The following is a 24861-nucleotide window of genomic DNA, read 5'->3' as shown; positions in this document are numbered from 1 at the left end:
CCTAAATGTCACTGCACGAGATGTGTCACCTGTTCGGTAATGGTCGAGGCCGACATGTTTGGATCTTACCTTACGGGAAAATGTTAGATTGAAAGCTTTATAAATTTTGGTACTTCAAATAAGGTATATATTGGAGCTTGCACTATGTGCAGGAAGTAATGTATTATTCTCCCTGGCAGGGGTGGAGATTAAAGGGGATATCCAGGAAAAAAAACTTTTATATATATCAACTGGCTCCAGAAAGTTAAACAAATTTGAAAATGACTTCTATTAAAAAATCTTAATCCTTTCAGTACTTATGAGCTGCTGAAGTTGAGTTGTTCTTTTCTGTAAGTGCTCTCTGATGACACGTGTCTTGGGAACTGTCCAGAGTAGAAGAAAATTCCCATAGCAAATCTCTTCAATTATGTGCAGTTCCCTAGACAAGCAGAGGAGTCAGCAAAGAGCACAGTTGCCAGACAGAAAAGAACAACTCAACTTCAGCAGCTGATAATTATTGGAAGATTAAGATTTTTTAATAGAAGTAATTTACAAAGCTGTTTAACTTTCTGGAGCCAGTTGATATATAAAAAAAATTTCCCCTGGAATTCCCCTTTAATGTAGGAAACCCTTACTGGGGAGAATTTTCTGATTTTTGTTTTAGCGACCCGACAACCAAAGGGGCTAAATGTGTGACATGATTTAATATTAACATATCAGCTAACCACACCTTACATATTTTACCATGGTCATTTGCTTTGCAACAGATGTCATTGTATTATTTTTAATTAGTTCTGTAACGTCTTTATATTATTTATTCAGTGTATGACATTTTGCATATTTGTATGTTTAATGTGTGGTGAGGGGTTAATACTTAGCGCAACTTTTCAGACAGGCAGGTTTAGATTCCAGTTACTTTGTTTTTTTCTTTAAGACTCTAGTCTTTGATCTAGGTGGTGTGGGGTCATGTGATGGGTCAAGGGCTATTATAGACAAAGGTGTATGTAATTTAGACAGGTCTATTATTAAGAGTTAACACTCGAAACGCGTCAGCCCATGCTGTCCGGTATTATTCTGGCGAAGAGAGATTAAAGTGTATTTAACTAATTACATAGCACTGGACATAGCATTCTTTCTGCTCTTTGGCTCCAGGACCTGGGTGTGACTTCACCCCTGCATCACTTATCCCTCAATTTAAAATGGCCTCGGCATAAAATATTTTCCACATACAATTGTCTATTCTGGACCATTGTAACTTGAACCCATACACAACATACAATGCTACTGACTACAGTCTAGATCTGCGAAACGTGTCAATGGCTGGAAAAACTGACCAATCAGAATGGGCATTCACTGGTAAAAACCCCTGTATTACTGAAGTATATGCAATGACTGGTGTCTGATAGCGCCACCTACAGTACAGGGAGGTACTACATGTTCTGTACTCTTTACCTGTATTACTGAAGTATATGCAATGACTGGTGTCTGGTAGCGCCACCTACAGTACAGGGAGGTATTACATGTTCTGTACTCTTTACCTGTGCCAGGGTTAGCTGCTCCTTTGGACACCAGGTGAGGGCGGCTCCATGTTACTATTTTAGGACACTGTGTACTGTATATGACCCTGAAGAAGCTCCTGTCCTCTACATAGACAGTGATTACAGCTCCCAGCAGGTCTTTATTACTTTTAGATGTAAGGATTTGCTTTATCTGTATTAGTAAATTACTTACATTTTCCTTTTTTTGGATGACATTTTGGGGCTTTAGAACAAATTACCAGTTTCCCATAGCGTTATGGTTTTAATGTACAATGGTTTCAACATACAATGGTTGTCCTGGAAACAATTCATATTGTAACTCGAGGGACCACTGTAGTTATGCCCCTGACTATTACCTGGATTTATCTACACAGTATGGACCTGCCCCATATATGATGCACCTCCCAATTCAATGACAATAGACTGGTGTCCCTGTATCCTTGCCATTGCAAAAATCAGTGTGGCCTTAAATAATGGGTGTTATTAATTTGAACCTTTGAACTTTATCAAAAAAGTTTGTCATATAACGATAAATATAACAAAAAATAAATTACCTGATACGGACATGGAATATGGTACTCCTGGCAGTGGTCTGCAACCCAAGTCATTTCCCAAGTAGACCTAGACAAGAGTTCATACACGTTACAGCACAATAATATTCCCAGAGGAACAAGGTAAGTGCCACTGAATACACCAATGCGGATCATGAACTTTTTCAACTTCTCTTGGTTCCTCTCATCATGTTGTATCACTTGCCGTACATTGTTCAAAGATATGATCCCAGCAAGAAGAAGAGAAAGTCCAATGAAGACGCTGAAACACAGAGGTAAGAGCACAAAATACATGGACACATTTTGGTCGTAGAGTCCAACAAAACAGACGCCACTGATATTGTCTCCTTCCACCTTGTTCATGGCCAATAGTATGATTGTGAGGATCCCAGGGATACCCCAAGCTACTGTGTGAAACCACATGGCCTTCTGCTCTATAGCCTCACAACTCCATTTCTGACCAGCTGCCAAATACCATGTTATGGTGAGCATGACCCACCATATGGTCCCAGCCATAGTGCAGAAATACAGGACCATAAAGATGACTGTACAGGCTTTGTTCTGGGACCCAAGGACTACAGTGTCGGCGTCTGCAAAGTCTTCATGTGCCTCATTGCAGGAGACAGAGTTTCCCATAGCGAACCCGATGAAGTATATGAGTGATACAATGCTGTAACAGACGGAGTAGAAAATGATCGGCCTCTCTGGATATCGGAACCTTTTCACATCGATCAGAAACGTGAGGAACGTGAAGAGTGTGGCACATAGACAAATGATCGAGATAATACCAATGAAGTTTTTGGCAAAGTCTAAGTCTTCTTTACTAAAGTACATGTTAGGGCAAGGTGGTGCGCAGTGATTGACCCCCAAAAACTTGTAGCCAGTCACTTGGAAGGTCTTCAATTGTCGTGGGCACCAAAACCCATAGTCTTTTTGTATTTCCCCAGCTGGTATATTGGTGCTTTGTTCCTTGTCAAGTGTCCTTGGTACTGTACAGTCTTCTAGCCTGGAGAAGAAGAAAACATGGAATAAGCTCTTTTGCAGATTTGCAATTTTAGAGTTGTTGTGCAAAGCAAAAGCTGGGGGCAAATGTGGTCAAAGATTCATTATATATATATACACACACTCATATACAAACAATTAAAACTATAATTGATATATCTATATATATATAAAACTCAACACGCGTGTGTGTGTGTGTGTGTATATATGTGTGTATGTTCCAGAAAAACTTCCAAACGGCTAAAGATATTAACATGAAACTTGGCCACATGTTACTTATATGTCAACAACAAACATAGGATAGGTGATTTAACCCTTACTCACCCCCATTTGCCAGGGGCGGGCTTTATGTTTAAAGTCCCATACAAGTCAATGGGAAACATATGTTACTGTATAACTTCCAAACGGCTGGAGATATTTCGATAATACTTGGTCACATGTTACTTATATGTCCACTTAAAATATAGTTTTGTTATGCTTGAAAATGGGGACATGTGGTGACCGAAACGTCGCATTTTGGATGGAATAAAACCACTCTAAGTTTTTTTCACCTGAATCTAGAGTGCTATAATCTCCTTTGTATACACACTTAAAATATAGGATAGTTAATTTAACCCTTAACTACCCCCATTTGTGAGGGTCGGGGTTTTTTGTTTAAAGTCCCATGCAAATCAATGGGAAATGTGTCTTCCCCCATAACTTCTGTACGGCTGGAGATATTTCAGTACCTGGCACACATTACAGGGATATGAGGACGGGATGGGAGGTCGAGATAGTAGGTCAATATAGGAGGACGGGATGGTCGGGATAGGAGGTTGAGATAGGAGGTCGGGATATGAGGACAGGATATGAGGACAGGATATGAGGACAGGATATGAGGACAGGATATGAGGACAGGATATGAGGACGGGATATGAGGACGGGATAGGAGGTGGAGATAGGAGGACGGGATAGGAGGACAGGATAGGAGGTCGAGATAGGAGGATGGGATAGGAGGTCGGGATAGGAAGTGGAGATAGGAGGACGGGATAGGAGGTCGAGATAGGAGGACGGGATAGGAGGTCGAGATAGGAGGATGGGATAGGAGGACGGGATAGGAGGACGGGATAGGATGTCGGGATAGGATGTCGGGATAGGATGTCGGGATAGGATGTCGGGATAGGATGTCGGGATAGGATGTCGGGATAGGATGTCAGGATAGGAGGTCGGGATAGGAGGACTGGATATGAGGACGGGATATGAGGACGGGATATGACAACAATATATGGGGATGGAATTTGAAGTCAAAAGCTTCCTCCTTTGTCGATTCTCCTCCCCAATAAGGATGAGGAAGGAAAAACCGGGCAACGCCGGGTACTCAGCTAGCGTATATATATATATATATATATTACACAATACAGTGTTACCAGAGATTGTCCAGGATTAGAAAAGAATATCTGTATTGCCACACCTGCCCACAGGTTGTGTCTTGTATTGCAGCTCAACCCCATTTATTGGAATACAACTGGATTGCAATACCAGACACAACCCTCGGACAGGTGTGGCACTGTTTCTGTAAGAAGGCAGCCTTTTTTTTAAAATCTTGAAATCAGAAAAACATTGGTCCAGATTTACTATAATTGTCTATTAAACAGTGTAAACTTAGACTAGACACTCTAAGGCTAAGTTTACACATCGTAAAATTTATTTTATGAAGAAATATACTATGACAAGTTTTTTTGATACTAGATTTATGGCGATAGAACATCGATCTAGGGATTTATTCTGATGCCATATGGGAGTTGGGAAGGAAATGTTTCTCCTGGTATAGGGCAAATCCCATTAGCCTCATAAGGTTTTCTTTTTGCCTTCCTCTGGATCAAAACCGTAGGGACACAATAGGGTTGCAAGTTGAATTTGTTGGTTTTATCAAAACCTGTGTAGAGGAAGAGTGGTGTCAGATTGAGTCTTTAATTTTAAAAGGCCTCTGAAAAATGAAAGAAGCGATCTGATTGGTTGCTATGGGCAACTGCACCACTCTTTCTCTGCCCAGGTTCTTTGGCACAGGTCATGTGAATATATTACTCTTAAGCTTTGCCAGAATCTTACACCAGATAACAGTACCGTATTTATCGGGGTATACCACGCACCGGCCTATAACACGCACCCTCATTTTAACAAGGATATTTGGGTAAAAAAAAGGTTTTTACCCAAATATCCTTGGCAAAATGAGGGTGCGTGTGTGCGCATGTGTATACACGGATACACTTTTTCTGACCCCGCAGAAGCCCCCAGGAAAGGCAGGGGGAGAGAGGACATCGCTGCCCGCTTCTCTCCCTCTGCCTTTCCATGGGGTCTAGAGCCCTGCTGCCCGATTGCCGGCGCCGCTTCTCTCCCCCTGGCTATTGGCGCCGTTGCCCCATTGCCTCCCCGGTTTTATAATTACCTGTTGCCGGGGTCGGGTCCGCGCTGCTTCTGGCTCCTGTGTGGCGTCTCCTGTGCGTTGCTATGCGCTGCGAGGCGCAATGACGAGTGACGTCTTCAACGCGATGTCACTCGTTATTGCGCATCGAATAGCAATGACGCAGGAGACACCGGAGCCAGAAGTAGCGCGGACCCAACCCCGGCAGTCTCTGGACCCCAGGATAGGCAGGGGCAGAGAATCGGGCAGCGGCGGCAGGTCTCTGGACCTGCAAAAGCCGCTGCAGTTCATTGATTTAAAGCGCCCGCTTTAAATCATTGAACTGCAGAGGCTTATCGGCCTATAAAACGCAGATAGACTTTAGGCTAAAAAAATTTGCCTAAAAAATGCGTGTTATACACCGATAATACGGTACTTTTTTGTTTTGGCACCTTATGTCCCACTTAAGCCCCACCCCTCTAACCAATGCCACTCCCCTTCATCAGGGCCTCATCTGTTTGTCAGAGGTGAAACAATAAAAGAATCTAACATGCCTAATAAATGTGGTACAAGTAATGTTAGACAGTTTTTTGGGTGCAAGTAATTTGGGTTCAAGGCATTTGGAATAATACATTTGCCCCATTGTTTTTGTAGCTCAGCACTTACTTGTCACACTCTAACTGTGAAGGCCAGGCAATGTCAAAGGTGTCAATTAGATTCTTGCAGTCGGAGTACACGGTCTCGCACATCGCTCTGCAGGGCAACACAACGTGCTTGGGTTCTGTACATTCCGGAACGAAAGCCATACACAGAAATTTGCTCACGTCTGGAGAACACTGGAGATTCATGAGCGGGAAAAAGGGCTGCGGAGACACAAGAGTACAGGCATGATTAGAGATGGCTCCTAAGGGATAAAAAACATGCAAATTAAAATTAAAGTACAAATTAATGTAAAATATAATGTAAAAATTAAATGTAAATAAAACCTTTAACAGCTTAAAAAAAAAAAGAAAAAAGGAAAAAGAAAAGAACTAAATACTGATTTAAAATATGAAGTTAAGAATGAGCCCTAACATTGCTACATCTTACGTACAGGCTAAACCTTCCATTAGGAATCCACAGTTAGAGACTAAAAGGGTGTTTTGTTTTGGACTATGTCTGACCAATGTACTGCAAAGTATTCCAAAAAAGAACTGTAAGTATGGCACTCACCACGTATTCTGCGCAAAACGTTGCTTTTATTCGTGCAAGTTTTCAAAGTGCATGGGGCAACTGGATCCGCAGCGGGCGGTGATGCCGGGACCTGTCCCCAAGATGGTGCGAAAGCTGTTTCGTAGCGTGTAGCTACTTCATCAGGCCACGATGTGGCCTGATGAAGTAGCTACACGCTACGAAACAGCTGTCGCACCATCTTGGGGAGAGGTCCCGGCATCACCGCCCGCTGCGGATCCAGTTGCCCCATGCACTTTGAAAATTTGCACGAATAAAAGCAACATTTTGCACAGAATACGTGGTGAGTGCCATCTTTACAGTTCTTTTTGGGAATGTTGTGCGGAAGCGCTATGTGCCAGATAGGATAGAGCACCACCGGTTCATTTGCACTACCCCCGCCAGTATTACAGAGGCTGTATGCTTACACATAGCCGCAGTGCCTAGTATATGCAGTGCCAGATATCATGCAGTACTGCAAAGTATACTGCAAAAAAAGGAGTTTAGATCGCGTAGTGGCCATTCCATTAAATGTATCTGTTGAGCTGATCCCATATTAGGAGATGCCACTGTGTGGAATCCATTTAACGAATACATCATTAGCTTTTCAATAGTTCTTTCATGAGTTATTTATTAAACAGATGGCATTATAACCAATGGGTTACAGATTCACTATACTGATACCTAAGGACTCCATTACACAGGATGATTATAGGCTGTATAGGGCAATATTGTTCTGTGGACAGGGGTCCATCGGCAAATGAGCAAATGCTTGTCTGTCATTGATTTGGTCTTTTTGAACTCTCAGAAAATATTGCTCATCTGCCGCACATCTCCAATTTTAATAGGAGATGTGCGACTAGGACGTACTGGGACTAAAGAGCAGCCCTGAAACTCAAATCTCAACAGATCATGTACAATATGGCCTCCCCCCCCCCCCCCTTCAATATTGGGGAAAAATAGTGTTGTGCAGAGCCTGCGCTAAACTAATACAGACCCCCACACACTAGACAGCTTTAGAAAATACAGATCCCCTGAACTAATACAGACCGCAGACCAGACCCCTGAACTAATACAGACCGCAGACCTGACCCCATAAAGTAATACAGACCTGAGATGAGTGATGTAAGTAAAGGGCCGATCCCTTGTGCAGCCCTTCCTGTCATATTCTCAATATAGAAAGAAAAGCAGACGATGCTGTCCAGGTACCAGCTTATCAAGGTGTATTCGCTACTAACGGGTGCTAAGCCTTAAAGCGCAGTGCTGTATAACAATAAATAAAGAAGTTGCCAGACGAAGCACGCGGCTGTGTGCGAAAACAGCTGTTTGCTTCTGAGCGCTCTGCATCGCCCAGACCTCCCTGCTGCACGGAATGATCGTGACATGAAAACTACAGAAATGGTGAGTGCACGCTAGCCTTTTCTTCTTTATTTATTGTTACCTTCCTGTACAATTACTAAGCCGCGTAAATGAGCGCTGATCTACGAGATCAGCAAATGTTTACACATCGGTTTGGGATATCTAATATGAGCTATCATTTTATATTAGTCTATATTAGCATCTGTTACAGTCTACATTTACTAGATATGTTGGAAGCTTTTCCCAGCATATATATGTTAAAAGGGAGCAAAAAAAACATGAAGTGAACAGCGCCAAACTGCCGTACATACCCTGAAGCTAAATGGCCTCAATTAGGGAGGAACGTGGAGAACTCCATTAATATTAATAATAAGCTACATGTGGGAGTTTTCCTTGGAATTCTTCCCTCATAACCGTCCAATGTGAATGACATGTGCTGCGCACCTGGCGCCAACACGTTCTCAGGGCACAGCAACAATTTACTTCTTCCTGTGTCCTCTGACACATGACAGTAAAAAGAATTTATTAGTTTCCACTAAATGTGAATAATGGTGACCAGGCCACATGGATGTAAAGAACATTAAGGAGGGGGGGGGGGGGGGAAGATTTATGAAACTGTCCAAGAGAAAAAAACACTTCTACATTGCCTACAGCCACTTTGCACAGCACACCTTTTATTGCTTATAGTGATCTTGACAAATTAGAAAAATTAAAGTTGTGTTGTGAATGTGATCGGTCGCTATAGGCAAGTGGTCACCTTTTCCTCTGCACAAGTTTTGATAAATCTCCCCATATATATGCAGAAAAAATCCTATTTTTATTAGGTGAGACACTTGCCTACGGACTACAGGAAATGAAAATTACAGGTACACATTTTAATCTTTCCTGGAGATCCTACGGAGGCACAGTAAGGCTAGGTTTACACTTGTTTTTTGGAATACAGCCACTGCAGTTTTTGAGCCAAAGTCAGAAGTGGATCCATAAGGGAGGAGAAGTGTAAGTCCTTCCTTTATATGTCCTGTTCCTTTTGAATACACTTCTGGCTTTGGCTCAAAAACTGCAGAGGCAGAAATCCAAAAACTGCCAGAAAAAAAACCAAGTGGAAACTTAGCCTAAGGGTAGGTTTTCACGGAGATGTTTCCACCGCAGAAATTCTGGCATCTTCAGAAATAATAAACTTGTCTAGTCTTTCTGTTGATTCCTCTCGGAAATGTATTGCAGTCTATGAGGCAGCGCATTTCTGAGCGGTCCTAGCGCCCGTTGAACCGTGCAAATGAACGGACTGATATTTTGCATATTTTCCACCGTTTAACAATGCCATTAGAAAATCTTAGACAAAATGAGAGGGCGCAGTGGAGCTGAAAATGTGCCTAAGTTATTAAAGGGGGTATTCCAGGAAAAAACTTTTTTTTATATATCAACTGGCTCCAGAAAGTTAAAGAGATTTGTAAATTACTTCTATTAAAAAATCTTAATCCTTTCAGTACTTATGAGCTTCTGAAATTGAGTTGTTCTTTTCTATCTAAGTGCTCTCTGATGACACATGTCTCGTGAACCGCCCAGTTTAGAAGAGATTTGCTATGGGGATTTTCTTCTAAACTGGGCAGTTCCCGAGACACTTGTCATCAGAGAGCACTTAGACAGAAAAGAACAACTAAACTTCAGAAGCTCATAAGTACTGAAAGGATTAAGATTTTTAAATAGAAGTAATTTACAAATCTGTTTAACTTTCTGGAACCAGTTGATATATATAAAAAAGTTTTTTTTCTGGAATACCCCTTTAAAGTCTGTGTGCCTTTTCATGTCACATCACTGCAAAAGCAAAGGCAAAGAAAGACAAGAATATGCGCTCTGGGTCAGGGTGTCACCCGATGAGGTCCGCACCACCCTAGCAATGCTACTGCCAATATATTAGAAATAAAAGCAGAGCTGTGATTACCTTTGACTGTCCGGGCATGCTGGGAGTTCTAGTTTTGCAACAGCTGGATGCACCCTGGTAGGAAACACTGCCTAAGGCTGCGTTCACATGGCCGTCTAGACCCGTCCTGTTCTTCTCCCGTCAAAAATAAAAACAGACTTAAAAAAAACAGACAATAACAGATGCAAATGGATGTTATCCGTTTATATCCGTTATTGTTCAGTTAATAAACCAAAAAAAATAAAAAATAAATTTTGTTCTGAGCATGTTCAGAAGAATAACGGATCCAAAAAGGGATTGAAAAAACGGATGCAAACTGATGACATTAAAGGCTCATCCGTTTTCCATATACTTCAATGTTAAATTTACTGTATCCGTTTTTTCTTCCATTTTTTTGACGGAAAAAAAATACTGCATGTGCCGTTTTTTTGCTGTAAAAAAACAAAAAAAAACGGAAATGAGTGCAGACGGGTACAAACGGATGTAAACGGATTGTAAAAAAAAATCCCATTTACATGAATAGGATTTTTTAAAAACCGTTTTTAATCCGTTTACAGCCTGCAAGAACGGAACCGAAACGGGGATAAAAAAAACCGGGGACAGACGGCCGTGAACAGGACCCAGGTTTTGCTGCAGATCATTGCCCAGAGAATCTGAGCCTCTGCCAGTGTGTCTTCTTCCAAGAGTGCATCCTGGTGCCATCTGTTTCCCGGGTAAGCTATGCCTACACACTCAAGCATCCATACGATGTAAGAGAAAACATGATTCAACAGACCGGCCACCTACTTCTATTGCTCCATGGCCCAGATCTGATGGTCATGTGCCCATTGTAGGACCTGTCAGCAGTGGTCTGCATGGGCGCTCTGACCAGACTACGACTACACACCACATGCCATGCCTTGTGTGTTCTGACACAGATCATAGCCAAAATGTTACGTTTTTAGCCATTTGCTCTACAGTAGCTCTTCTGAGGCATCAGACTAGATGGGCTAGCCTTCATTCCTATGAGTGATGGGTGGTTGTGATTTATTGGACCACACACATATACATGATATGTAAACATATATACATTCACACAGAATACTATATACACACACACAGTAATCTGGTGAGGCACATTAATCTTTCCATAAATGTCTGGAGAATAAAGAAGGTGACTGGATTTTACAAAACAACGCTTTATTTCTGCTGGAAATTGACCCCGGCGCACAGAACACACAAGGCTTTCATAGTTCTGAACCCTGCGTCGTCCCTGAGACTCCACAGCAGAGACAGATTCAATCGCTTTATGAAAGGAAGGAAAAATAAATGACTTTTTGGCATAATTTACATTAAATATACTGTGTGCTATACTACAAGTAAGGGAACAGACGCTCTGCAGGCTTAAAAGGGGGTTTCTCTTTTATATGTACATAATGCTTAGGCTAAGTTTTTACTTGGATGTGCAAAAATGCCCCAAAAATACCACAGATGCCGCAGTGAAAAAAACACAGCGGCGAGATGTTAGCTGAAAGTTAATTAAAGGGGTACTCCGGTGGAAAACTTTATTTTTTGTTACCATTCCTTGCAGAACATTCTAAGAAACGATTCTTCAGAATTGTTATTGCTCAGAGAATAGAAGTGTTAAAGGGGTACTCCGGTGGAAAACTTTTTTTTTTTTAAATCATCTGATGCCAGAAAGTTAAACAGATTTGTAAATTACTTCTATTAAAAAAATCCCAATCCTTCCAGTACTTATCAGCTGCTGAATACTACAGAGGAAATTCTTTTCTTTTTGGAACACAGTGCTCTCTGCTGACATCATGACCACAGTGTTCTCTGCTAACATCTCTGTCCATTTTGGGAACTGTCCAGAGCAGCATATGTTTTCTATGGGGATTTTCTCCTACTCTGGACAGTTCTTAAAATGGACAGAGATGTCAGCAGAGAGCACTGTGATCGTGATGTCAGCAGAGAGCACTGTGTTCCAAAAAGAAAAGAATTTCCTCTGTAGTATTCAGCAGCTGATAAGTACTGGAAGGATTAAGATTTTTTAATAGAAGTAATTTACAATCTGTTTAACTTTCTGGCACCAGTTGATAAAAAAAAATAAATAAATAAAGTTTTCCACCGGAGTACCCTTTTAATAAGCAAATATGAAACGCCAAACCCACTTGGCGTTTTTTCACTCTTCTTTTGCATTTTCTGCCGTTTTGGGATCAGCGGAAGTTTTAAAAAATCGCAGCATGCTTATCTTTGAATTTTGTCATCATTTCAAAGCTCTCTGCTTACTGTCAGTGAATAGAAATTTTTCATTAATGCCCAGAAGCTGAAAACCTGTACAGGGCCTTAGGCCTAGTTCACACTGGGGGAGATTTATCAAAACTTTTCCAGAGGAAAAAGTTGCTGAGTCGCCCATAGCAACCAATCAGATAACTTTCATTTTTCAGAGGCCTTTTCAAAAATGAAAGAAGCGATCCGATTGGTTGCTATGGGCAACTCAGCAACTTTTCCTCTGGACAGGTTTTGATAAATCTCCCCCACTGAGAAATTCCTCTCAGAGTTAGGCTGGGTTCACACCACGTTTTCTCCCATACGGGAGCGCATACGGCAGGGGGGAGCTAAAACCTCGCGCTCCCGTATGCCTTCGTATGCGCTCCCGTATGTATTTCATTTCAGTGAGGCGGCCGGAGTGAAACGTTCGGTCCGGTCGGCTCATTTTTGCGCCATATGCGCTTTTTCCTCGGACCTAAAACTGTGGTCAACCACGGTTTTAGGTCCGGTTGTAAAAGCGCATATGGCGCAAAAATGAGCCGACTGGACCGAACGTTTCACTCCAGCCGCCTCACTGAAATGAATTACATACGGGAGCGCATACGAAGGCATACTGGAGCGCGAGGTTTTAGCTCCCCCCTGCCGTATGCGCTCCCGTATGGGAGAAAACGTGGTGTGAACCCAGCCTTTATTCTGAGTGGAATCCTGTACGCACACTCTGAAATAGTCAGCGCAATCCGTCCAGATTTTCCTATTGGAAATTTAAGGCTCGATTTCCATAGTATGAACGAAGCATAATACTTTTCACAGCTGAGAATTTGTCTCAATCTATACATATAAAACTCAATGGGGGAGATTTATCAAAACCTGTGCAGAGGAAGAGTGGTGCAGTTGCCCATAGCAACCAATCAGATTGCTTCTTTCATTTTCCACAGGCCTCTAAAGAGGCCTGTGGAAAATGAAAGAAGCAATCTGATTGGTTGCTATGGGCAACTGGACCACTCTTCCTCTGCACAGGTTTTGATAAATCTCCCCAAATGTGTGTGTTTATGTGTGTATGTTCCAGCATCACGTCCAAACGGCTAAAGATATTAACATGAAACTTGGCCACATGTTACTTATATGTCAGCAACAAACATAGGATAGGTAATTTAACCCTTACTCACCCCCATTTGCCAGGGGTGGGGTTTTTGTTTAAAGTCCCATACAAGTCTATGGGAAATATATGTTACTGCATAACTTCCAAACGGCTGGAGATATTTCTATAATACTTGGTCACATGTTACTTATATGTCCACTTAAAATATAGGATAGTTAATTTAACCCTTAACTACCCCATTTGTGAGGGTCAGGGTTTTTGTTTAAAGTCCCATGGAAATCAATGGGAAATGTATGTTCCCACATAACTTCCGTACGGCTGGAGATATTTCAATACCTGGTACCACATATTACAGGTCGGGAAATGAGGACAGGATGGGAGGTCGGGATGGGAGGTCGGGATAGGAGGTCGGGATAGGAGGTCGGGATAGGAGGTCGGGATAGGAGGTCGGGATAGGAGGTCGGGATAGGAGGTCGGGATAGGAGGTCGGGATAGGAGGTCGAGATACGAGGTCGAGATACGAGGTCGAGATACGAGGTCGAGATACGAGGTCGAGATACAAGGTCGAGATACAAGGTCGGGATATGATGATGGGATAGGAGGTCGGGATAGGAGGTCGGGATAGGAGGTCGGGATAGGAGGTCGGGATAGGAGGTCGAGATACGAGGTCGAGATACGAGGTCGAGATACGAGGTCGAGATACGAGGTCGAGATACAAGGTCGAGATACAAGGTCGGGATATGATGATGGGATAGGAGGTCGGGATAGGAGGTCGGGATAGGAGGTCGGGAAAGGAGATCAGGATAGGAGGACGGGATATGAAGTCAAAAGCTTCCTCCTTTATTTTCCTCCCCAACAAGGATTAGGAAGGAAAAACCGGGCAACACCGGGTATTCAGCTAGTTGTAAATAAATCTCCCTCTTGTCCAAACATTTTGCTGCATTGAGTTAGTGCATGTAAGGCGATGTTCACATATGCATCTGAGTTTTCCTTAGAAGTCTTCATTCCAGAAATAATGCAGATTTTAGGCTAGCCAACAATGTATCAGTCTAGAGCGGTGTTTCCCAACCAGGGTACCTCCAGCTGTTGCAAAACTACAACTCCCAGCATGCCCGGACAGCCTTTCTCATACTGAAAAAGCCAGTCAAACAACTGCCCCCCCTGCCTGCTTGGCCACATACTAGTCCTGCTGTGTCCATGCGTCATCACCTATGTCATGGACACACTTCCTTGATTGACAGCTGTGAGCGCAGGGCTCACATCTGGAGGAAAAATCCTCCCACTGTCAGCTTGTGTCCCGCTACTGTCAGTGAGGACAAGCTGGGAGTTGTAGTTTTGCTAAGGGGAGATGTGGGCAGACAGAATACTGAGGGAGGGGGCGGAGCCCTGCACAGTGAGGCCACGCCCCCTCCCTTTGAGAGGAATTCAGACTAGTGAGCTAAATTAAAAGTGTAATAAAAAAATAAAGGTGCTAGACACATAAAAATTAGATGTACATGGTCAGGAATAGGTACTGAGTGATGTATTAAAAAAAAAAAAGTTTTTTGTTGGATCTGACGGGGACGCTTTAAGGTTTCAGGATAAGATGTCAGAAAGCGGGAGCCAGGCCCATTCAGGAGATGTTTGTCATACAGGGAGTGTAAGTATATCGGATTAGCAGTATGGAGGACAAACAGGAATCACAGTTACAAGCAGGCACACGTCAATATCTCCATTGTGATGATAACAATAGCCGACTGCCTGCTATTATTACAGAAAACAGCGCTTAGATGGAATATTACAGGGACAATCGCTGCGGGTCAGAGCAGGACTGGGGAGAGCGCAGACAGAATCACCAGCAACATGCACGTACAGAATTATATCACGAAAAACATATTTCTACCAGATAAGTAGAAACTAAGGTGGATAAAAGTCGCACTACTACACCTACAAAAAATGCACCAGAAACTAGAATATACACAAAATATAAACAATCTTTATTTAAGCAAATAACTATTTAAAAAATATATATTATATAAAAACATACATAGAGTTAAAAAGCACAGCACCAGTCAGATACAAGGTATAGGTAAGGAGAGAGCACAGTAAATAAGATAGAAATAACACTGGAAATTCACATATGAAGTACAAGGATATAGTATAAACATTAGACCAAATGTCAAAGATACATAGCATGAAAACAGAAATAGCCTGTGGGTGCCAAACCCTACCTATACCAAACCCCAACGACCGTTTCGCGGTAGAACTCGCTTCCTCAGGGGGCGTAATAGCCTGTGGGTGCCAAACCCTACCTATACCAAACCCCAACGACCGTTTCGCGGTAGAACTCGCTTCCTCAGGGGGCATAACAGCCTGTGGGTGCCAAACCCTACCTATACCAAACCCCAACGACCGTTTCGCGGTAGAACTCGCTTCCTCAGGGGGCGTAATAGCCTGTGGGTGCCAAACCCTACCTATACCAAACCCCAACGACCATTTCGCGGTAGAACTGGCTTCCTCAGGGGGCGTAATAGCCTGTGGGTGCCAAACCCTACCTATACCAAACGCCAACGACCGTTTCGCGGTAGAACTCGCTTCCTCAGGGGGCGTTGAAGCCCCCTGAGGAAGCGAGTTCTACCGCAAAACGGTCATTGGGGTTTGGTATAGGTAGGGTTTGGCACCCACAGGCTATTACTGTTTTCATGCTATGTATCTTTGACATTTGGTCTAATGTTTATACTATATCCTTGTACTTCATATGTGAATTTCCAGTGCTATTTCTATCTTATTTACTGTGCTCTCTCCTTACCTATACCTTGTATCTAACTGGTGCTGTACTTTTTAACTCTATGTATGTTTTTATATAATATTTTTTTTTAATTGTTATTTGCTTAAATAAAGATTGTTTATATTTTGTGTATATTCTAGTTTCTGGTGCATTTTTTGTAGGTGTAGTAGTGCGACTTTTATGCACCCCCTGAGGAAGCGAGTTCTACCGCGAAACTGTCGTTGGGGTTTGGTATAGGTAGGGTTTGGCACCCACAGGCTATTACGCCCCCTGAGGAAGCGAGTTCTACCGCGAAACGGTCGTTGGGGTTTGGTATAGGTAGGGTTTGGCACCCACAGGCTATTACGGTTTTCATGCTATGTATCTTTGACATTTGGTCTATTGTTTGTACCACATACAGAATTATATAACATTATTTGGGGAGATTTATCAAAACTATCATTTTCATGAAAACCTAAAAAATTGGCTGCTATGAACAACACCTGCTGATGTCTTGCACAAATTTCTGAATCCCCCTCCATCGGACTACAACCGCTCACAAACTTATAGACGTACAATACAAATTAGAATATCTTATTGTTTTGTTTATTATGCAACTTTATACTTCAATAAATCATATTATCTACCTGTTTTCTGTTTTTCATAAAAAAAAAAAAAAATTATAAAAATTATTGAGATATAGACATGTATTCTTTATGTGATTCCACACCAGGGTGCCTCCAGCTGTTGCAAAACTACAACTCCCAGCTTGCTGGGAGTTGTAGTTTTGCAACAGCTGGAGGCACCCTGGTTGGGAAACTCTGCTCTATAGATACGTATTCTCCCATAGATAAATGCACATCAAAACACAACCCACATAAAGTGACTGTGCCCTCACAAAATGACCTATTGTTTAAATCTAGTTTTATTTTATAATTTTTTTTATTTAAAGTTTCATTCTTTAAATCAAATTTTACATATTTTATTAAGAATTTTTGATAATGTTTTACTTAAAGGGGTTTTCCAGGCAAAAACTTTTTTTTTCATATATCAGCTGGCTCCGGAAAGTTAAATAGATTTGTAAATTTACTTCTATTAAAAAATCTTAATCCTTCCAATAGTTATTAGCTTCTGAAGTTGAGTTGCTGTTTTCTGTCTAACTACTTTCTGATGACTCACGTCCCGGGAGCTGTCCAGCTCCTATGGGGATATTCTCCCATCATGCAAGAGATATTCTCCCAGCATGCACAGCTCCCGTGACGTGACATCATCATTGAGCAGTTAGACAGAAAACTTCAGAAGCTAATAACTATTGGAAGGATTAAGATTTTTAATAGAAGTCATTTACAAATCTGTTTAACTTTCCGGAGCCAGTTGATATATATATATATAAAAAAAATGTTTTTTCCTGGAATACCCCTTTAATTTTCCATTTTGCTAATTATATTCTTATCTTATTATCTACTTTTTTATATTTATATCTACTATTATATATTGATAATAAAATAATTCTGAATCCCTGCAGTTTCCATTTTGGCCACTAGGCCTTGAATGAAGCGGAGATGCTCTCTGTGATGATAAGGAGGAGGGTTCTGGTAAGTATGGGGGGGGGGGGGTTAATGTGGTGCATTTTTAATTAGCAGCATATCTGGATCAAAATAATTAATGTTGGAAAATTAATAAATCCAATGGAGGAAATTCCTAGCACCCCTGTAGAGAGCTTTTAGGTTGACCAACAAAGATATAATAGGAACATGCCCTCCATTAATCAATGATCCAGAAGCTGGGATTTTAAATGACACGTGTAGATTTTGTTTTCAGTCACACTTTAGTATTTTTAAGAAGAAATAATAAAGAGAAGTTTTATATAATACAATTTATGGGGTTCCCTAGTTGGGGATTATTAGTCCCGGAGGGGTGAGAGCCCTGATGGGAATTTGAAAAAGTTCCAGTTGTTACTAAACCGCCAATGGCTGTTCCGGGCATGCTGGAAGTTTTGCAACAGCTGGAGACATTGGGGGGGGGGTATTTATCAATTTTGACTGTTGACAGTTTCTTTTTACCCTTTTTTTTCTTCACTTTGGTTTTCGTGGACATGCACCAAATTTATCATTTGGCGCACGTTGTTAGTAATTTTGGCGCAAATGTTGAAATCATCCGTTCACAGCGCCTTTTACACAGAACTTACCCCCACAGAGGACGCGTATTTTACCCGGTAGAGCAGCCATTTCGGGGTCCCTCCTGCAGTATATCAGCGAGCGACATGAGGTATTTTCTTTTGGGGGTTTATAGTCACCATGTGAAATGGATTTTATTTTCAACTTGAGTAGTTTTTTTTTTTTTGTTACTTTAGTGCAGTGGTCTTCAACCTGCAGACCTCCAGATGTTGTAAAACTACAATTCCCAGCATGCCCGGACAGCCGTTGGCTGTCCGGGCATGCTGGGAGTTGTAGTTTTGCAACATCTGGAGGTCCGCAGGTTGGAGACCACTGCTTTAGTGCTTTACCTTTCCTGAACCTGTGCGGCCATGTCCAATGCTGGCTCAACGGAGGTGAAGGTTCCTCAGAGACAACTATGTCGCAGGATAGTATTGCGCAGCCCCGGAGGCGTCGCTGCTTTCACACAAAAAATGTTTTAATGTATTTTGACGCCTTTACATTTTCTGACATTGCTAAGTGTGTTTTCCATGTGCAAAATTTCTTGGCGGTGAATTGCGCCAAAAGGCACCCCTAAAGGCGCAAAACTGCGCCAAAGATTGATAATCGCAAATGATGCATTACTGACCAGAGTAAAAATCACACACAGGACCGTGTGATTTTGAGAAAATTTAAACAAATGACAGTGGAGAAGATGCGCAAAACTTTGGTGCAATAAGACACTGTGCCAAAGTGACGTGAAAAAAACCCCCACATAAATCCTTTGATAAATACCTCCCATACTGTTTGGAAAACACTGCTAAGATGTCTGATTGCGGGGGTCCCGCCGCTAGGCCCCCTGCAATCTCCCTCAGCACCTGGTGTCCTGAACAAATGCAGGGTTCAGGTGGCAGATCGTGACGTCATAGCCATACCACTCTTAATGACACGCCCCTCCATTCAGGTCTATGGTAGAAGATAAGTATATAGATATGAATAGAAAGACAGATAGATATGAGATAGATAGATATGAGATAGATAGATATGAGATAGATAGATAGATATGAGATAGATAGATATGAGATAGATAGATAGATAGATATATGAGATAGATATGAGATAGAGAGATATGGGATAGATAGATAGATATGAGATAGATAGATATATGAGATAGATATGAGATAGAGAGATATGAGAGATAGATAGATAGATATGAGATAGATAGATATGAGATAGATAGATATGAGATAGGTAGATAGATATGAGATAGATAGATAGATATGAGGTAGATAGATAGATATGAGGTAGATAGATAGATATGAGATAGATAGATATGAGATAGATAGATATGAGATAGATAGATATGAGATAGATAGGTAGATAGATATGAGATAGACAGATAGATAGATATGAGATAGATAGGTAGATAGATATGAGATAGATAGATATGAGAGAGAGAGATATATATAGATAGATATGAGATAGATAGGTAGATAGATATATAGATAGATTGATATGAGATAGATAGATATATAGATAGATAGGTATGAGATAGATAGATAGATAGATAGATATGAGAGATAGAAGATAGATAGATCGATATGAGATATATAGATAGATATGAGATAGATATGAGATATATAGATATGAGATAGATAGATAGATATGAGATATATAGATAGATATGAGATAGATATGAGATATATAGATATGAGATATATAGATATGAGATATATAGATATGAGATATATAGATAGATATGAGATAGATAAGAGATATATAGATATGCGATATATAGATAGATATGAGATATATAGATAGATATGAGATAGATAGAGCCTAGACAGGGAGTGGGAAGGTCTTGGTCCCCTGGGTCCCTGAGGTGACACGTCCCATTTTCCTACCTATAGTCCATCTGGACTGCTGGACAGTCAACGCTTCAAACTGTTTGTAATGGTAGAAATTTGCAGGTCAGAAATAAGGACATGGCTGGTTTGTGCTATTTGTTGGTGGATTTAATGTCCTACAAACATTGTATTTTTAATTCTCGGATGGGATTATTTGTATTAGATTAATAGTATGTGACGAAGGCTTTATCCTAGCTTTAAGGAGTTCCCTAACCTCTCCCTGTGAATACTCTGCTGCTTACTACAATCTACCGTAATCTCTATACTTACAAGAAAGTATGTGGTAAGCACACTGGCTTAGGCCGGGTTCACACCACGATTTTGCAGTACAGTTCCCGTATATGTTCTCAATTTGAAAACCCCACAGAACCGTATTGGAAACCGTATGCACTGACTCTCCATTGAAAACTGTATGCCAAACGATGCATCAGGTTGTGTCCGTTTTGCATCCTGTACGGTTTTGTCAGTTTTTTCCCCGCACCCAAAAACGTAGCCTACCACGGATTTTGGTCCGGGTGAAAAAACATATTGAAACGCATAAGTTTTGTTTTAACATGGGAGTCAATGGGAAACGTACAGAATCGTATGTGCGTACAGTTCCATCCGGTTACGATTTTTGACTTTGCACAGTTTTTTTCTTGGAATTTCAATCAAACAAGTAAAAAACTTTATTCATAATGGAATGAAAAGTTAAAAACGTATACCGTATTTTTCGCCCTATAGGACGCACCGGCGTATAAGATGCACCCTATTTTTAGGTGCAAAATCTAAAAAATTAAAGATTTTGAACCCAATAGTGGTCTTCAACCTGCGGACCACCAGATGTTGCAAAACTACAACTCCCAGCATGCCCGGACAGCCGTTGGCTGTCCGGGCATGCTGGGAGTTGTAGTTTTGCAACATCTGGAGGTCCGCAGGTTGAAGACCACTGCATAGGAGGTAATACTCACTGGATGTCGCTCCATCGCTGTCGCCGTGTCCCCGCCGCTCTGCTGCCGGCCTGCTGCTGAACGTCTCTGCTGCCGGCCGGGTATCCTCGCTCTCCGTCGCCGCCATCACGTCATTACGCACGCCGACGCACATACGCGACAACGTGATGACGAGGAAGGAGAGCGCCGGCCATACAGGGGATCCCTGAAAGGAGAAGACACAGAGGAGGCAGGTAAGGTCCCTCCCGGTGTCCTGTAAGCACTAACCCGGCTATTCAGTCGGGCTGTTCGGGACCGCCGCGGTGAAATCGCGGCGGTCCTGAACAGCCCGACTGAACAGCCGGGTTAGTGTCACTTTCCCTTCAGACGTGGCGGTCAGCTTTGATCGCCGCGTCTGAAGGGTTAATACAGGACATCAACGCGATCGGTGATGTCCTGTATTAGCCGCGGGTCCCGGCCGTCGATGGCCGCAGGGACCGCCGCGATAGGGGTGTATTCGCCGTATAAGACGCACCGACTTTTTCCCCCCATTTTTGAGGGAAGAAAAAGTGCGTCTTATACGACGAAAAATCCGGTACTTTTTTTTTCTTAAACATCGGATGCAACAGGACATCATTTTTTAAAACCGTATACGGGTTAAAATTTGTACACACGTTTTAATACAGTTTCGTCCGGTTTTGAGGAATCCGTTTTTCATCAAAAACCTGATACGGAAACTGTATTGCAAAAAACGTGATGTGAACCCAGCCTAACAAACATATATAGTGCACAGTACACTGAGCCAAGCAGGATTTTTTATGTTAAGAAATTCCATCTCCATTTGACCTTTTAACTAAGCCATGATAATGCGAGCAGAATCCGGCTGAAAAATTCAGCTCAAAAATTCTCTTGCAGCAGAGTCCAATTCTTTTCAATGGGATTCTGCAGCACCATGCAGAAATCCTGATTCTGGCCTCCGCAGAAAGAATTCATGAGGCAATTCTTTCTGCGGAATCCACTCGGAAATGCATTGCCGTCTATGGCGAATGTCCGAGCGGTCCTAGTGCCGGCATGTTCTGTCGATGCTCGCTGTTTGCAGACTGCCCATAAGAAATTTTCCTTTTTTGCAAAAATCCTGGACTTGGAGGAGGGCTTTAACTTGGAATTCCCAATATAAGCCAGAACAGTCATTCAATCTAAACAACTTCTGCTCCATGTACGAGGTATGACGGCGGTTTATCTAGATTGGCTGTCCGGGCATGCTAGGAGTTGCAACAGCTGGAGGTTTACTGGTGGGGAAACAATGCCCTAGGCCAGTGGTCTCCATCCTGCGGACCTCCAGATGTTGCAAAACTACAACTCCCAGCATGCCCGGACAGCCGCTGGCTGTCCGGGCATGCTGGGAGTTGTAGTTTTGCAACATCTGGAGGTCCGCAGGATGGAGACCACTGCCCTAGGCGAATGTGGGATACACCAGGGGTATATCTAAGAAATACAGAAGAAACAAAAAAATATATATTGGGGTAATTACAAAGATGTGTAAGGCCGACAAGATCTTTGAGACTGGATTAGCCCTGTACCTCTGTCTTTGGCCGCCACTCTGAACAATTTGCGTATTTCTCTTTTCACGTCTTTTATCTTTTCAGATAAAATTGATGATAACCATCAATTTTTATTTTTTATTTCTTTTTTTTTAAAGGATTTTTTCATCCTAGACATTTAGTAGTTGTATTAATTATAATTTTTAATATTTGTTTTCTGTTATGTTTTATGTAATGTCCAATGTCTTATAATGGTGAATTTATACGCAATAAAAAAAATAAAAAAAAATAAAAAAAAAACAACAACAAGAGACAGAGCACTCAAGACGGAGTACAGCGATCAATCTACAGACGCCATCGCAGGTCACTCAAGACTCAATTGACCAAGGTTTGCGTATTTGGCGGCAGTAATCCCGCTCATCAGACGACTTTTTTTTTTCCTTTTAGATTCATATAATAAGCAGCACTTAGATACAATCTGGGCCGCCAGATCCTCAGCGATCCGAGAAGGTGTTGGAGAATTATTCCGCGGTATCAGTATCAGTAATTACAAGTTGCGGCAGAGTCATTTCATACCTGTTTAGCCAAAATTACGTCCGCCCCTTGAAAAAGTAAGACAGCGCGACGAAAAAAAAAAAAAAAAAAAATATATATAGAAATATGTCTGAAAAGTGTCACTTTAGATCCAAGAAGTTTGCACAGTAGCAAGTTATAACAGCGCCTCCGAAATCCATATCAAATCATTCCTGACTCATAAAACTTGCACGTACGTCTTAGCCCAGATCAAATGATACGGCCCCGGGGGGTAAGGACACATCACAGAGGAGAGAGAAAAAAAAAACATGTATTTTTTTTTTTTTTTTTTGGGAATGTAACTGAATATAAAGAGATTGATTTAAAAAATATGGAACTGCGCAGTGTAATTCACACCACAACTCTACCTGCAGCAAGAGCGGTCATGATAAAAACATATAATCACTCTGCTATTCGGTTACTGGCGGAACCTGTCAGACATGTACATGCGGCTGAATACATGTCCCTATAAAACAAGGACTTTCCACTGTTTTTTTTTTTTTTTTTTTTTTTTTTTTTTTTTTTTTTTTTACAAAAACAAGGGGAGACTTGTCATCTGCCAGCAAATGGAAAATATAACCCGAGTCAACAAACACTAAACCATACAGCTGGAGATCGGTATCCGTTCAGTTCTGTAGCTTATACAATTGCTGGCCAATTTATTAAAGGGGTTATCCAGGAAAAAACTTTTTTTTTAATATATTCTATATCTATCTCAACTGGCTCTAGAAAGTTAAACATATTTGTAAATTACTTCTATAAAAAAATCGTAATCCTTTCAGTACTTATGAGCTGCTGAAGTTGAGTTGTTCTTTTCTGTCTAAATCCTCTCTGATGACACGTGTCTCGGGAACCGCCCAGTTTAGAAGCAAATCCCCATAGCAAACCTCTTCTACTCGGTGCAGTTGCCGAGACAAGCATAGATGTCAACAGAGAACACTGTTGTCAGACAGAAAAGAACTACACAACTCCAGCAGCTGATAAGTACTGAAAGGATTAAGATTTTTTTTTTTTTATAGAAGTAATTTACAAATCTGTTTAACTTTCTGGAGCCAGTTGATATAAAAAAAAAAAAAAAAAAAAAAATTTTTTTCCTGGAATACCCCTTTAAGTACTTTGCTAGTACCTTGTGGGCCTTCAGAACTACCTTCGTTCTATGTGGAATACTTTCGACAAGGTGCTGGGAATGTGTCTTAGAGATTTTGGTCCATATGGACATGACGACATCACACAGTTCCTCCATATGGACATGATGACATCACACAGTTCCTCCATATGGACATGATGACATCACACAGTTCCTCCATATGGACATGATGACATCACACAGTTCCTCCATATGGACATGATGACATCACACAGTTCCTCCATATGGACATGATGACATCACACAGTTCCTCCATATGGACATGATGACATCACACAGTTCCTCCATATGGACATGATGACATCACACAGTTCCTCCATATAGACATGATGACATCACACAGTTCCTCCATATAGACATGATGACATCACACAGTTCCTCCATATAGACATGATGACATCACACAGTTCCTCCATATAGACATGATGACATCACACAGTTCCTCCATATGGACATGATGACATCACACAGTTCCTCCATATAGACATGATGACATCACACAGTTCCTCCATATGGACATGATGACATCACACAGTTCCTCCATATATACATGATGACATCACACAGTTCCTCCATATGGACATGATGACATCACACAGTTCCTCCATATGGACAT

General features: G+C 41.6%; 1 protein-coding gene across 3 annotated transcripts in view; it reads right to left on the bottom strand.

Moving 5' to 3' along the window:
* FZD6 (frizzled class receptor 6) overlaps nt 1-24861 on the bottom strand; it is a 74538-nt gene that overhangs the window by 12629 nt on the left and 37048 nt on the right. For all 3 annotated transcript variants that reach the window (XM_056522540.1, XM_056522541.1, XM_056522542.1), the window contains 2 exons: nt 6117-6313; nt 2072-3074 (listed from right to left, as the gene is read on the bottom strand). In XM_056522540.1, the coding sequence (XP_056378515.1) occupies nt 2072-3074; nt 6117-6313 (1200 nt within the window). The remainder of the gene's footprint in view (nt 1-2071; nt 3075-6116; nt 6314-24861) is intronic.

This window comes from Hyla sarda, chromosome 5, assembly GCF_029499605.1.
Source record: "Hyla sarda isolate aHylSar1 chromosome 5, aHylSar1.hap1, whole genome shotgun sequence".
Lineage (NCBI taxonomy): Eukaryota > Metazoa > Chordata > Amphibia > Anura > Hylidae > Hyla > Hyla sarda.
The sequence above is the reverse complement of the archived record's forward strand: the minus strand, read 5'-3'. Positions and strand labels throughout refer to the sequence as shown.